We start from the raw sequence: 12680 nt of genomic DNA on the forward strand, positions 1-12680 counted from the left end.
ACCTCTACCTCTACCTCTACCTCTACCTCTACCTCTACCTCTACCTCTACCTCTACCTCTACCTCTACCTCTACCTCCTTCTCCTTCTCCTTCTCCTTCTCCTTCTCCTTCTCCTTCTCCTTCTCCTTCTCCTTCTCCTCCTCCTCCTCCTCCTCTGTGTACTCCTCCTCTCACCCTCACTCTTCTTCTGACTCCTTCCATTTTGGTTGAAGGCAGGTGAACCTACCTGCTGCATTTTTATTGTGCTTAAACCTGATTGGTGTGTCTACAATTTAGCAATCATGTGTTTGTGCACCTGATGGCTGTGTTTAACAGATTGGCTCATAGGTGTGGTAATTTGACAGTCAGTGCTTTGGAATTGCAAGGAAGTGACATCATGATATACTTCTGTGTCTGGTGTATACAAGTGTGTTTAGTATTTTGCAAATCACTGTGTGTAATGTTTTGCAAATAGTGTGAAGCTGACAATGTGCTCACAGTTGTGCAAATCTAGCCTTGTGTTTTGCTCCTTGAGTGTAAGGTTTTGCTAATTGTGGGAAAAGTTTAATTTTTGTGTGTAAGCAATCGAAAAAAAACTGTAAGGACTTACGCCATTTTGATTTAGTCAACTGGGCGGGACTTCCAACTTCCTTGGTTGATCCCTCCTGATGACCCGATTGGCATTACCTGATGACCCGGTTGGAGTTGTGACAGCCGGGTCATCACGAGAGCTCAGCCAATTAATTTTACTTGTGAAGAAGAAAATGTACTATTTCAAGATGGAGATGGCCTCAACGGTGATGCCCATACTCTCACAGACGCCATCATGACACAGATACAGATCAGTGGCGGTTGGTGTCGTTTAAGATGAGGGAGGACAATTATTTTTTTAATGACCATGGTCTTATTTCTATTACAGCATATTGGACGACTGTCCAATCAACATCGATAGGTTTAAGCGACTGCATGATACTCAAAATGTCCCTATACCATCATGAGGTTGCTACAACCTAGCCTATGAATGAAAGTTTACAACATAGGTGCACAGGTCGAGAGAAATCAAGGTGACAGACAGTGACACATTCGATACCGCCTTGCACACTCCTCTTGCTTGTATCTAGCTGATCTAGGGTGTAATCATTAGTTGCAAACTAGAGTTTCTATTGGACGAATTCAGGTATGTTTATCCCCGTTCTGTCTTTTTCCGTTTAAGAAACTTTTTTCAACAGAATCGGCGGAATGAATACACCCCTGATCACACACAAACACAGTTCACTTTCATAGCAGCCATGTACAAACAGCATAATCATTTTGCTCATTGTATAATTCCTTCTCGCATCTCCTCCTCTCACCTTTTCCCTTCGCTTGTGGACTTCAGCGCACAACACATCAGCTGTCTGTGACCAGGCAAAAAAAACTTTCCAAGCCAAACCTTCATATCATAACTGCTACACACAGCCTACATCGTTGTCACCATATTAGCTAACGTTATAGTCAACATAGCTACTAGAACTAATGTGTTAGTAAACTCTCTACAGTTTAGCAGTTACACCGGTGGGCCCCGGTGGCAATACATTTATAAAACCAAAAGCTTACCTTGACTTGGAAGAGTTCCAGTGTTGGATAGCCATAGCCAGCTAGCTAACATACAGTAGCATCCCTCTCTGTTTGAGCCAGGTGTGTGAGTAAGCTAAACTAGCTGCATTCGCTAGCTAAGTGAAAGTGAAAGAAATACAATGAAATATAGCTAACTATAGGCCTACAACACAAATGGCTCCTAGCCTCCCACGCAAAGGCTACTTTCTGTCCATAACACTAAAACTGAAACGAAATATAAAAATGTTTTTATCAACCTGAAACTAAATGAAAACTAGTAAATCAAGTCTGAAAACGAACTGAAACTTAACTGAAGTTCAAATAAAAATCTAAAAACGAATAGAATTAAAAAAAAAAAAAAATTTACTAAACTATAATAACCTTAGTTGGCAGGATGTTTTAATCTTTAGCAGTAATTTATTCTTTATCTGGAAAAGGACTGTCAGTTCCTGAAAGAGAAAACAATGGTATATTGTTGTGGACCTGTCAGCAGAAAGTTTCCATTCAACAATGTTTCGTATCAACTTTTCCCCCAATCTAAATATGGACTGCCCGCGAATTCTGAAATAATTGTCTAAGGCAGGCAAATAAAAAATGTAATTACAGTACTTACAGTAGCTTACTAAGGCCTAATTCAATGTAAAATATTGTTAAATTCGACTGTATACTAGTATTTTAAACCGCACTGCCTATGATATTACAAAACTTGAAATACATATAGCCTATCTATTTACTAGTCTACTAGGTCCAATTAAATGAGAGATGACCATGATCATTTGTTGTATGGCTACTTTGGGACACTTCTTCAGCAATTGATATGAAAATAAAATAAATAAGAAAAAGATTTCTATGTCTAATTATTTTAGATTCTAAAAATAAAGCACATAGATGTTCGCTCATCTCACTAATGGCAAATGGCTGGATTCTTGTTAATATGTTTTCCTGTTTTTTGTTTTTTTATGAATAAGCTTTCATCATATCCCCCATTTGCACAAAACAAATACTTGCCAGCTTGTAATACAATAGTTCAACCACTAGCAGATGTGTGTACACATGGTCTATAGTTTGCGGGGAGGTGAAAACGTTTGTGTGAAAATTGGCGCACTCAAATTTTGGGGTATATTTTGTACATACGCACGGTTTATAAATGAGGTCCCTGGTTCCCAAATCAACTCCAGCAGTAGACTACTTCCTATAGAGGAAACTCATCCTTCTAAAACACTCTGATGCCCCTTGGTGGCCTTCACACACACACACACACACACACACACACACACACACACACACACACACACACGCTAACCTTGTGGGAAAATACAATTCAGTCCCATTCAAAATCCTATTTCCCTAACCCCTAAACCCAAACCTGTACCCTTATCCTAACCCTATCCTTAACCCTAACCCTAACCTTAACCCAAAAACCTAACCTTAACTCTAACCCTAAACCTAACCCTATCTCCTAACCCTAACCCTAAACCTAATTCTAACCTTAACCCTAAACCCCCTAGAAATAGCATTTGACCTTGTGGGGACCAACAAAAGTCCCCAGTTGGTCAAATCTTTCTTGGTTTACTATTCTTGTGGGGACTTCTGGTTCCCACAAGTATAGTTAAACACGTCCACACACACACACAGTTAGCCTGTTATACATTACGCTATAGTCTTCAAAGAAATTATGCAACATGTAACTTTCCATCCGGTCTGGTCTGATCATTGTAGATATGATTAGGTCAGGTCAAGTCAATGGCTGGGGGGCATGGGAGCTAAAAGCCATGCAGTGATCAATAGTCTACCATCAGTGACTGAGTTTATTGACTTCAGGGCAAAACACACATAGTTGGCAGCCTAGTGATGACATCACCAATGAATCATATGGGTTCACGTGGGTCTTGTTACTAATAAGATCAGCTCTGAACAGGAGCTGATGTGAAAAGATCTGATGTGATTGGTCAAATGTGATTGGACAATTTCAATGGCGCCGGAGGGGATGGCTACCGTTTTATGGACTCTTAACCAACCGTGCTATTTTGTGTGTTTTTTCGCATTGTTTGTAACTTATTTTGTACATAATGTTGCTGCTACCGTCTCTTATGACCGAAAAGAGCTTCTGGACATCAGAACAGCGATTACTCACCTTGAACTGGACGAATAATTTTTCTTTAATGAGTTGGACGAGAGGGACTTGCTCCAGACACCCGACAGGGCCCTCATCCCCGTCATTCACAGTAGAAAGAAAATTAGATTTTGCGGAAGGAGATCAGGGTGCATTGTAAGGAGCCGTCGACGAGTGGCAAATCTGCCTTTGCCATCAATACTGTTGGCCAATTTACAATCGCTTGATAATAAAGTGGACGAACTACAAGCACGTATATCCTACCAACGGGACATTAAAAACTGTAATATCTTATGTTTCACCAAGTCGTGGCTGAACGAAGACATGAATAACATACAGCTGGCGGGTTATACACTGTATCGGTAGGATAGAACAGCAGCCTCTGGTAAGACAGGGGGTGGCGGTCTATGTATATTTGTAAACAACAGCTGGTGCACGATATCTAAGGAAGTCTCTAGGTTTTGCTCGCCTGAGGTAGAGTATCTCATGATAAGCTGTAGACCACACTATTTACCAAGAGAGTTTTCATCTATATTCTTCATAGCTGTCTATTTCCCACCACAAACCGATGCTGGCACTAAGACCGCACTCAATGAGCTGTATACGGCCATAAGCAAACAGAAAAACGCTCATCCAGAGGCGGCGCTCCTAGTGGCCGGGGACTTTAATGCAGGGAAACTTAAATCTTTTTTACCTCATTTCTACCAGCATGTTAAATGTGCAACCAGAGGGAAAACATACTCTAGACCACCTTTACTCCACACACAGAGACGGGTACAAAGCTCTCCCTCGCCCTCCATTTGGCAAATCTGACCATAATTCTATCCTCCTGATTCCTGCTACAACAAACTAACATGGTCCAAGCACACCAAGACAGTTGTGAAGAGGGCACAACAAAATATATTCCCCCTAAGGAGACTGAAAAGATTTGGCATGGGTCCTCAAATCTTCAAAAGGTTCTACAGCTGCACCATCGAGAGCATCCTGACTGGTTGCATCACTGCCTGGTATGGCAACTGCTCGGCCTCCGACCGCAAGGCACTACAGAGGGTAGTGCGTATGGTCCAGTACATCACCTGCCATCCAGGACCTCTATACCAGGCGGTGTCAGAGGAAGGCCCTAAAAAGTGTCAAAGACTCTAGCCACCCTAGTCATAGACTGTTCTCTCTGCTACAGCACGGCAAGCGGTACCGGAGTGCTAAGTCTAGGTCCAAGATGCTTCTAAACAGCTTCTACCCCCAAGCCAGAAGATCTAATCAAATGGCTTGATTTTTTTTGGTATTCTTTCTTAAAACTGCATTGTTGGTTAAGGGCTTGTAAGTAAGCATTTCACTGTAAGGTCTACACCTGTTGTATTCTGCGAATGTGACAAATAAAATGTGATTTGATTTGATTTGAAAATACTAATTAGTGGAAGAAATATCAGAATTGTGCTGCCTGTGTAAACATAGCCTTTATTGTTAGCATGAGGTCAAGTCCCATCTAGATGATGCACAGTTAAACCTTTATGCCATGAGTACATTCAACCCCCTGTGACTTGTGAAGTTAGCGCGCACATGGAGATGCTGTACACATACATAAAGGCAAACGCACGCACGCACGCACGCGCACACAGGCTGTCGGGGAGTGACTTTTTCTCGCTCTTATAATCATGAATCCTCTCACACCCTATACATCAGTGTTTCACACACAGCTTCGAGCCAGAAACATTGACGTCAATGGATTGTCTACGCGACCGAGGGGCGGAGCTTCATACATCGCCCCGCCCACAAACTCTCTGATTGCTCGACAAAACAATCCAGTGGCACTATAAAGTGGGATAAATGACCATATCCGCTCTCATTGGTGTATAGGCACCGCGGTATAGACAGCAGACGACAAAACTACTGAGAGCTACCACTTGAGAGCAGAAACGAGTGGACAGAGCTATCGATAAATCAAAGGTATTTTATTAGCTATATTGACAAAATAATCCGCAGCACAACACAAAAGGACTTAGAGAAAATGCTCTTGGAAAAAGCATAAGAACGAAAGTCGCTATCATCTTAGGGGTAAGAACATGTTTCCTATAGACTAGTCTTTGTTATTCCAGAGTTGTTTATTCGGGTTTCATGCACGAGACTAACCTTGACTTGCAAAGTACATCTTGACCTATATTGGGTAGACCACTAATATTCGAAGTCATTTGTTTGCATCTGAAATGCACCGTAGCTCTGAACTTGTACCTTTACAGAAAAGGAGTCTATTTATTTTGACGCAGACTAACAAAATAAAATAAAAATAAAAAATCTTTGGATGTCACATGCATGCCAATTAAACGTGCGTGCGTCTGCCTTGCTTTAACGTCAGACTGTTACCATGTTTACCCCATGGAACTAACCACACTTTCAATTTGTCCAAGTTTTATCTCGACATGTAATACCCCTGTCTGTTAGGTTAATGTACTCTTGTTTGTATATTTCTGTTTTTGTATGCTTTATTGTTCATAATAAACAAATAAAAGGTTTACCCCATGGATATTCAGTCTGAAGGCAGTCTGCCTAAAAAAGACAAGTCTGTACAAGCCAGAATGTTGAATAAAATGATATTTACACTAACTTTACCAGTTGTCCAGCTGTTGGTCCTTTTGCTGGTAGGTGGAGATGGGGTAACCACAGGAAAGTGTTGTTTACCCGACTTTTTGCATTGCCAGCAGGTTCTGTCCCTTGTATTTTCAATCTCCTGACACGATGCACAATTTGTAAACAATAGCCAAATGTAATGGACTGAAGCATGTTCCCTCATAATCAGCTGGAAGTGTTTGTGAAATTTGCCAGCTGATTGAGTGGGACAACATTCTGTCTGTGGTTTGGTTAGGCTCGGCCATATTGCGCAAGTGTTTGTCAAGGGTCGGGTTGATAAAGCTTCCCTGTGGATATTTTGTCTCAGATTACCTCCGACATAGGTGCAAAATCATCTGACAACTTTACGTAAATTGAAATGAAGTTTGTTCAACATTCTGACTTGTAATGGGACTGTTCAAGAATGCTGAGCCTACATGTTAGAGACCAGAGTAAGTATTTCACTCGGGTTCTAAGAGGCTAGCGTCCACCCAGCTGCTTTGATGCACATAGGGTTGAATGATTCTGTGCATTTGCTACATTCTTTATCTCCCCTTTAATGCAATTATTTAAGTTAAAGGCATTTCAATTACATTATTGATGTGAGTCATCTTCGGTGCATAACATTTTAGTGGCTTTCTCATGTTGCTTTATATTCTTGAACCAAAACAAACGCACTAGATACCATAGAATTTGAATAAATTGTAATTGAATTAGAATTAAATCAAGTGAGTTCTAATTCCATATGGTAGGGAGAGCGAGAATAGGTACATTCTAAATATCCACACTAGCATGCATACCACTTAAAATGGAGCAATGTATTGTGCATGCATTCCAAGTGGAATTCTAGTTTGGATATTAGCGCAGAGCCCTTCTTTCCTCCAGTACAGTTGATCTAGTGACACAGCCAGGTAACTACCCTACATAACTGTGCTAATACCGTTACACTTCCTGTCACTGTACCAGTTCCTCATGTGTGACCAAGAATACTTAGTTACTAGGCGGACTGGTTCTTACCAGAGTTACTGTATAGCTAGACTGGTTCTTACCATCTGCAGTGTAATGGGCTTTCAAACACGACAGATTGGGTTCCTCTCTCTGCTCCTTAAAGCAGGATTAAACAATCAAGGACAGGTAGAGACTGGCAGGAGCTTGCCTTGCATCCTACAGTGTGCCCTCACACAGGGCCAGGAGTTTTTCGTAAACCATAACCTGGTCAGGAAAAAACAAGGACCCGGAGTTTCCCTTGACCAGGACATGCTTCAGTCACACCATCCTAAGTCTGTAACTAGCAAAATCATTCCTCTGAGTAAGATCAAATTGTATTTGTCACATGCGCCGAATACAACAGGTGTAGACCTTCGAGTGAAATGCTTACTTACAAGCCCTTAACAATGCCGTTGTAAGAAAAATAAGTGTTGAGTAAAAAATTGATAAAAAATAATTCAACCGCAGCAGTAAAATAACAGCGAGGCTATATACAGGGGGTACCGGTACAGAGTCAATGTGCGGGGGCACTGGTTAGTCAAGGTAATTGAGGTAATATGTACACTACCATTCAAAAGTTTGGGGTCACTTAAATGTCCTTGTTTTCGAAAGAAAAGCACAAAAAAAATCCATTAAAATAACATCAAATTGATCAGAAATACAGTGTAGACATTGGTAATGTTGTAAATGGCTATTGTAGCTGGAAACGGCTGTTTTAAAAAAAATGGAATATCTACATAGGCGTACAGAGGCCCATTATCAGCAACCATCAGTCCTGTGTTCCAATGGCACGTTGTGTTTGCTAATCCAAGTTTATAATTTAAAAAAACTAATTGATCATTAGAAAACCCTTTTGCAATTATGTTAGCACAGCTGAAAACTGTTGTTGATTTAAAGAAGCAATAAAACTGGCCTTTCTTGAGACTAGTTGAGTATCTGGAGCATCAGCAGTTGTGGGTTCGATTACAGAATCAAAATGGCCAGAAACAAACAACTTTCTTCTGAAACTCGTCAGTCTATTCTTGTTCTGAGAAATGAAGGCTATTCCATGCGAGAAATTGCCAAGAAACTGAAGATCTCGTACAACGCTGTGTACTACTCCCTTCAAGAGGACAAATACATTAGTGTCTAGTTTGAGAAACTGATGCCTCACAGGTCCTCAACTGGCAGCTTCATTAAATAGTACCCGCAAAACACCATTCTCAACGTCAACAGTGAAGAGGCGACTCCTGGAGGCTGACCTTCTAGGCAGAGTTGCAAAGAAAAAGCTATATCTCAGACTGCCCATCTTAATCTTTTCTTTTTATTGGCCAGCCTGAGATATGGCCTTATACTGCTCATTGAGTGCAGTCTTAAATGGACAGCTACGTAAAATATAGATAAACTCTCTTTGTAAATAGTGTGGTCTACAGCTTATCATGAGATACTCTACCTCAGGCGAGCAAAACCTATAGCCTTCCTTAATATTAGATTTTGTGCACCAGCTGTTTACAAATATACACAGACCACCACCCCTTGTCTTGCCGATGCAGCATATATCCCGCCATCTGTATGTTATCCATGTCTTCGTTCAGCCACGACTCGGTAAAACGTAAGCTATTACAGTTTTTAATGTCCCATTGGTAGGATATCCATGATCGTAGTTTGTCTATTTTCTTATCCAATGATTGTACGTTGGCTAATAGGACTGATGGTAGAGACCGATTTCCCACTCGCGTTCGAATCCTTACAAGGGACCCTGACCTACGTCCCCGATATCTCTGTCTCTTTCTCATGCGAATGACGGGGATTTGGGCTCGTCGGGTGTCTGAAGAAAATCCTTAGCGTCCGACTCATTAAATAAAACATCTTTGTCCAGTACGAGGTGAGTAATCGCTGTCCTGATATCCAGAAGCCATTTTCGATCATAAGAGACGGTGGCAGAAACATTATGTACAAAATAAGTTACAAATAACACGAAGAAACACACAGAATAGCACAATTGGTTAGGAGCCCGTAAAACGGCAGCCATCTCCTCCAGCGCCATTCTTCTTCTAAATTGCCCCTAGAAACAGACTAACATGAAATACTATGCAATTGCAACAAGTGAGTCTAGCCCTTAACCGTAACCTTTCATATCCTCCACAGGAAGGCCCATCTCGCAGCATCTTCTACCCGCTCTCGCGGCCTCTCGCCTGGGGGAGGATGGATGCGGAGGCAGCATCTCCGTCTCCCTCCTCCACTGTGGCAGGGCCCTCCACACTGTGGCGTCTCGCTGAGCGGAGGAGTAGGAAGGCTGGCTCGGGGAACATCTTTGGCGGGGTGAGTTTGGTATTATTTAGGAAGTGGATATTCAGTCGGCAGATCCAAAGGTATAGGTTAGGGATTGACATTGGTTAAGGTAAAGGTTGGGATTAAGGGGGTGAGATTAGGGTTAGGGTAAGGGTTGGGATTAAGGGGGTGAGGTTAGGGTAAGGAACAACGGTTAGGAATCATTCAAAATCTGCCGGCTGTATATAGGTCGTTGACGTAAAAGTGTGTTTTCTCACTGACTTACACCCCCCCGTCCCCAAGGTGAACCTACGTCAGCTGCAGAGGTTGTTCACGGCAGCTGGGGACCAGGATGCAGAGCAGAGAGCCCAGCTGGTGTGGGGCCACGGGGATGAGCCTGAGCTGGCCCAGGCCCTGATAGGACTGAGGGCGAGGGGCCGACGGAGACGACTCAGGGTGGAGGGGCGAGACACACCGGGGCCGCGCTGGCTCCGGGCGTTTAATCATCTGAGGTGGGTTGGAATTATGTAATATGCGGTTATTATATTATGATATACAAAAATAATAATTGTATATAAATATATAATGAGATATATTTGTACACACACACACACAATGTGGAGAGGGGAGGAGAGAGACACTGGGACCACGCTGGTAATGGGCGTTAAATCATCTGATCTGAGATGGGTCAGACTGAATACACGCACCCAATGCCCTCCCATTCTCCACACTCATTTACGTACACACTGACGCACACCACACACACAATCGCACACACACCATGCAGTCACAATCAAGAGATTAAAATGTCTGATTTAATCCTTCAAAATATTATTTTTACAAGTCCTCACACAGCACAAAAACTCCCTGAACCTTGTGGCTTTTTAATAATTTGACAAAGGCGTCCTCTGTGCCTTGTTTCTACAGGATTGGTAAGAGTTCAGCGAGCGGCCAGCAGAGCAAAGAGCAGTCATCAGACAGCAAGACAGAGTCAGGAGCATCACACAGCAGCCCAGACACACAGCCACTGACTCCTAAGGGCCTCAGAGGAGCTACAGGAGTCACAGAGGACCTAACCGAGGGCCAAGGGCCTGCAGGGGCCTCTGAGAGACCAGCCAGACCAGGAGCACTACTGAAGAAGGGAGGGGAGAGCTACCCAGAGAGGTACCTCCACCGCATCCTCCACTGACGGACACACAGGGGACTAGAATTACATTGTTGCCCCTAGATGCTGATCTTGGATCAGTTTTGCCCTTTCCCCAGCTAATAATTAAGGTGAGGATTAGGGGATGGTAAACTGATCCTAGATCTGTGGTTGGGGACAACTTCTACGTGGAGTACTGACCAACCCTAGTTCAGAGAGGGACAGAGGAAAGAGTCAAATATACTGTATATTTTTACCTCTGTCCAACCAAGATCAGATGAATGAAGAACAAACTGGATCTACAAGATGGGGAACACTTGGAGATTTGATATTCTCACATTTCATCCTCTCTCAGGAACTGACTGATCTGTTCTTCCAAATACATTTCTGTTTGTCTCATGTGACTCTGAGCATCATGTATTAAACCTTGGATTTATACCAAGGATCAAGGAAAGAGGTTACTGACTGTGGGAAATAGTAGAGCACTTCAGGAGAGCTTAATTCCACCTGGACTTGTTTTTGAATGAAGGATTTTGGTCATTTGGGTTCTCCAAATTAGACAGACGTGCCGAGGTGCATCCACAAAAAGAAGGGAAAGGAAAAGGAGTTGATTTCAACTGTTAAGGAGATATTTTGAAGAAATCAACATTTAGACCAGGTGTGTCAAACTCATTCCATAGAGGGCCAAGTGTCTGCTGGTATTGTTATTTCCTTTCAATGTGTCCAATTTAAGACCTACACAACCAGGTGAGGGGAGTTCCTAACTAATCAGTGACCTTAATTGATCAATGAAGTACAAGTGATTTAGACGTTCTAGGTAGAGCTGCTGTTTCCCCTTTTGCAGAGGGGTTTTTTGTACACACTATCTGGCTCTGGCCAGCTCTATGTAAGTCTATAGAACAGCAGACAGTGGGAAAACTCATGCTAAGTCCTTATTCCTCTAAAGATGATTTATTGGTGCTGAATCATCCTCTTTCATATATCCCATGAGTAGAGCCAGGAGTCTTTCCTGAGCATGTGGCCCCCTGACCAGGAAAAACTCTAGGCCCTAGATCAGGGGTCTCCAACAGGTCGATCGCGAGCTACCAGTAGCTCGCCAAACAACTCTGAAAGTACATGCAATTTTCACGTATTCCACTGCAAACTGTCATAAACAAATCTCACAAGTATCAGACACCGCAAGCTCCCATCTACTATCTAATCAACGCAACCTTGACATTATCCCATCCCTGGTTAGCCACTATTGGCTTAAAAAGACAAACCTAACACTGTTTGCCAATTAATTTTCAGCAATATTGCCCCTGTCTGTGTGTTGCACGGCTTTGTCTATCACTCCGTGTGTAGCCAGTTGATGTGATAACCATTTTGTGGGTTAACATAAATACAGTGGGGGGAAAAAAGTATTTAGTCAGCCACCAATTGTGCAAGTTCTCCCACTTAAAAAGATGAGAGAGGCCTGTAATTTTCATCATAGGTACACGTCAACTATGACAGACAAAATGAGGGGAAAAAATCCAGAAAATCACATTGTAGGATTTTTTATGAATTTATTTGCAAATTATGGTGGAATAAGTATTTGGTCAATAACAAAAGTTTCTCAATACTTTGTTATATACCCTTTGTTGGCAATGACACAGGTCAAACGTTTTCTGTAAGTCTTCACAAGGTTTTCACACACTGTTGCTGGTATTTTGGCCCATTCCTCCATGCAGATCTCCTCTAGAGCAGTGATGTTTTGGGGCTGTCGCTGGGCAACACGGACTTTCAACTCGCTCCAAAGATTTTCTATGGGGTTGAGATCTGGAGACTGGCTAGGCCACTCCAGGACCTTGAAATGCTTCTTACGAAGCCACTCCTTCGTTGCCCGGGCAGTGTGTTTGGGATCATTGTCATGCTGAAAGACCCAGCCACGTTTCATCTTCAATGCCCTTGGTGATGGAAGGAGGTTTTCACTCAAAATCTCACGATACATGGCCCCATTCATTCTTTCCTTTACACGGATCAGTCGTC

The 12680-nt window shown here is 42.5% G+C and overlaps 1 protein-coding gene across 2 annotated transcripts; it reads left to right on the top strand.

Annotated features, from left to right (window-relative positions):
• The first annotated feature begins 5520 nt into the window (after window positions 1-5520).
• Window positions 5521-11769, top strand: LOC121584074 (arginine vasopressin-induced protein 1-like). Of its 2 annotated transcripts, none has more exons than XM_041899909.2 (4): window positions 5521-5740; window positions 9404-9577; window positions 9830-10038; window positions 10454-11769. In XM_041899909.2, exons 2-4 carry the CDS (start codon window positions 9461-9463, stop codon window positions 10713-10715), a joined length of 588 nt encoding a protein of 195 aa, XP_041755843.1. In that variant the 5' UTR covers window positions 5521-5740; window positions 9404-9460; the 3' UTR covers window positions 10716-11769. The 2 variants fall into 2 exon arrangements, with proteins under 2 accessions (XP_041755843.1, XP_041755849.1); XM_041899915.2 differs by having other exon boundaries at window positions 5522-5632.
• The last annotated feature ends 911 nt before the right edge of the window (window positions 11770-12680 follow it).

Source organism: Coregonus clupeaformis, chromosome 1 (genome assembly GCF_020615455.1).
Source record: "Coregonus clupeaformis isolate EN_2021a chromosome 1, ASM2061545v1, whole genome shotgun sequence".
Lineage (NCBI taxonomy): Eukaryota > Metazoa > Chordata > Actinopteri > Salmoniformes > Salmonidae > Coregonus > Coregonus clupeaformis.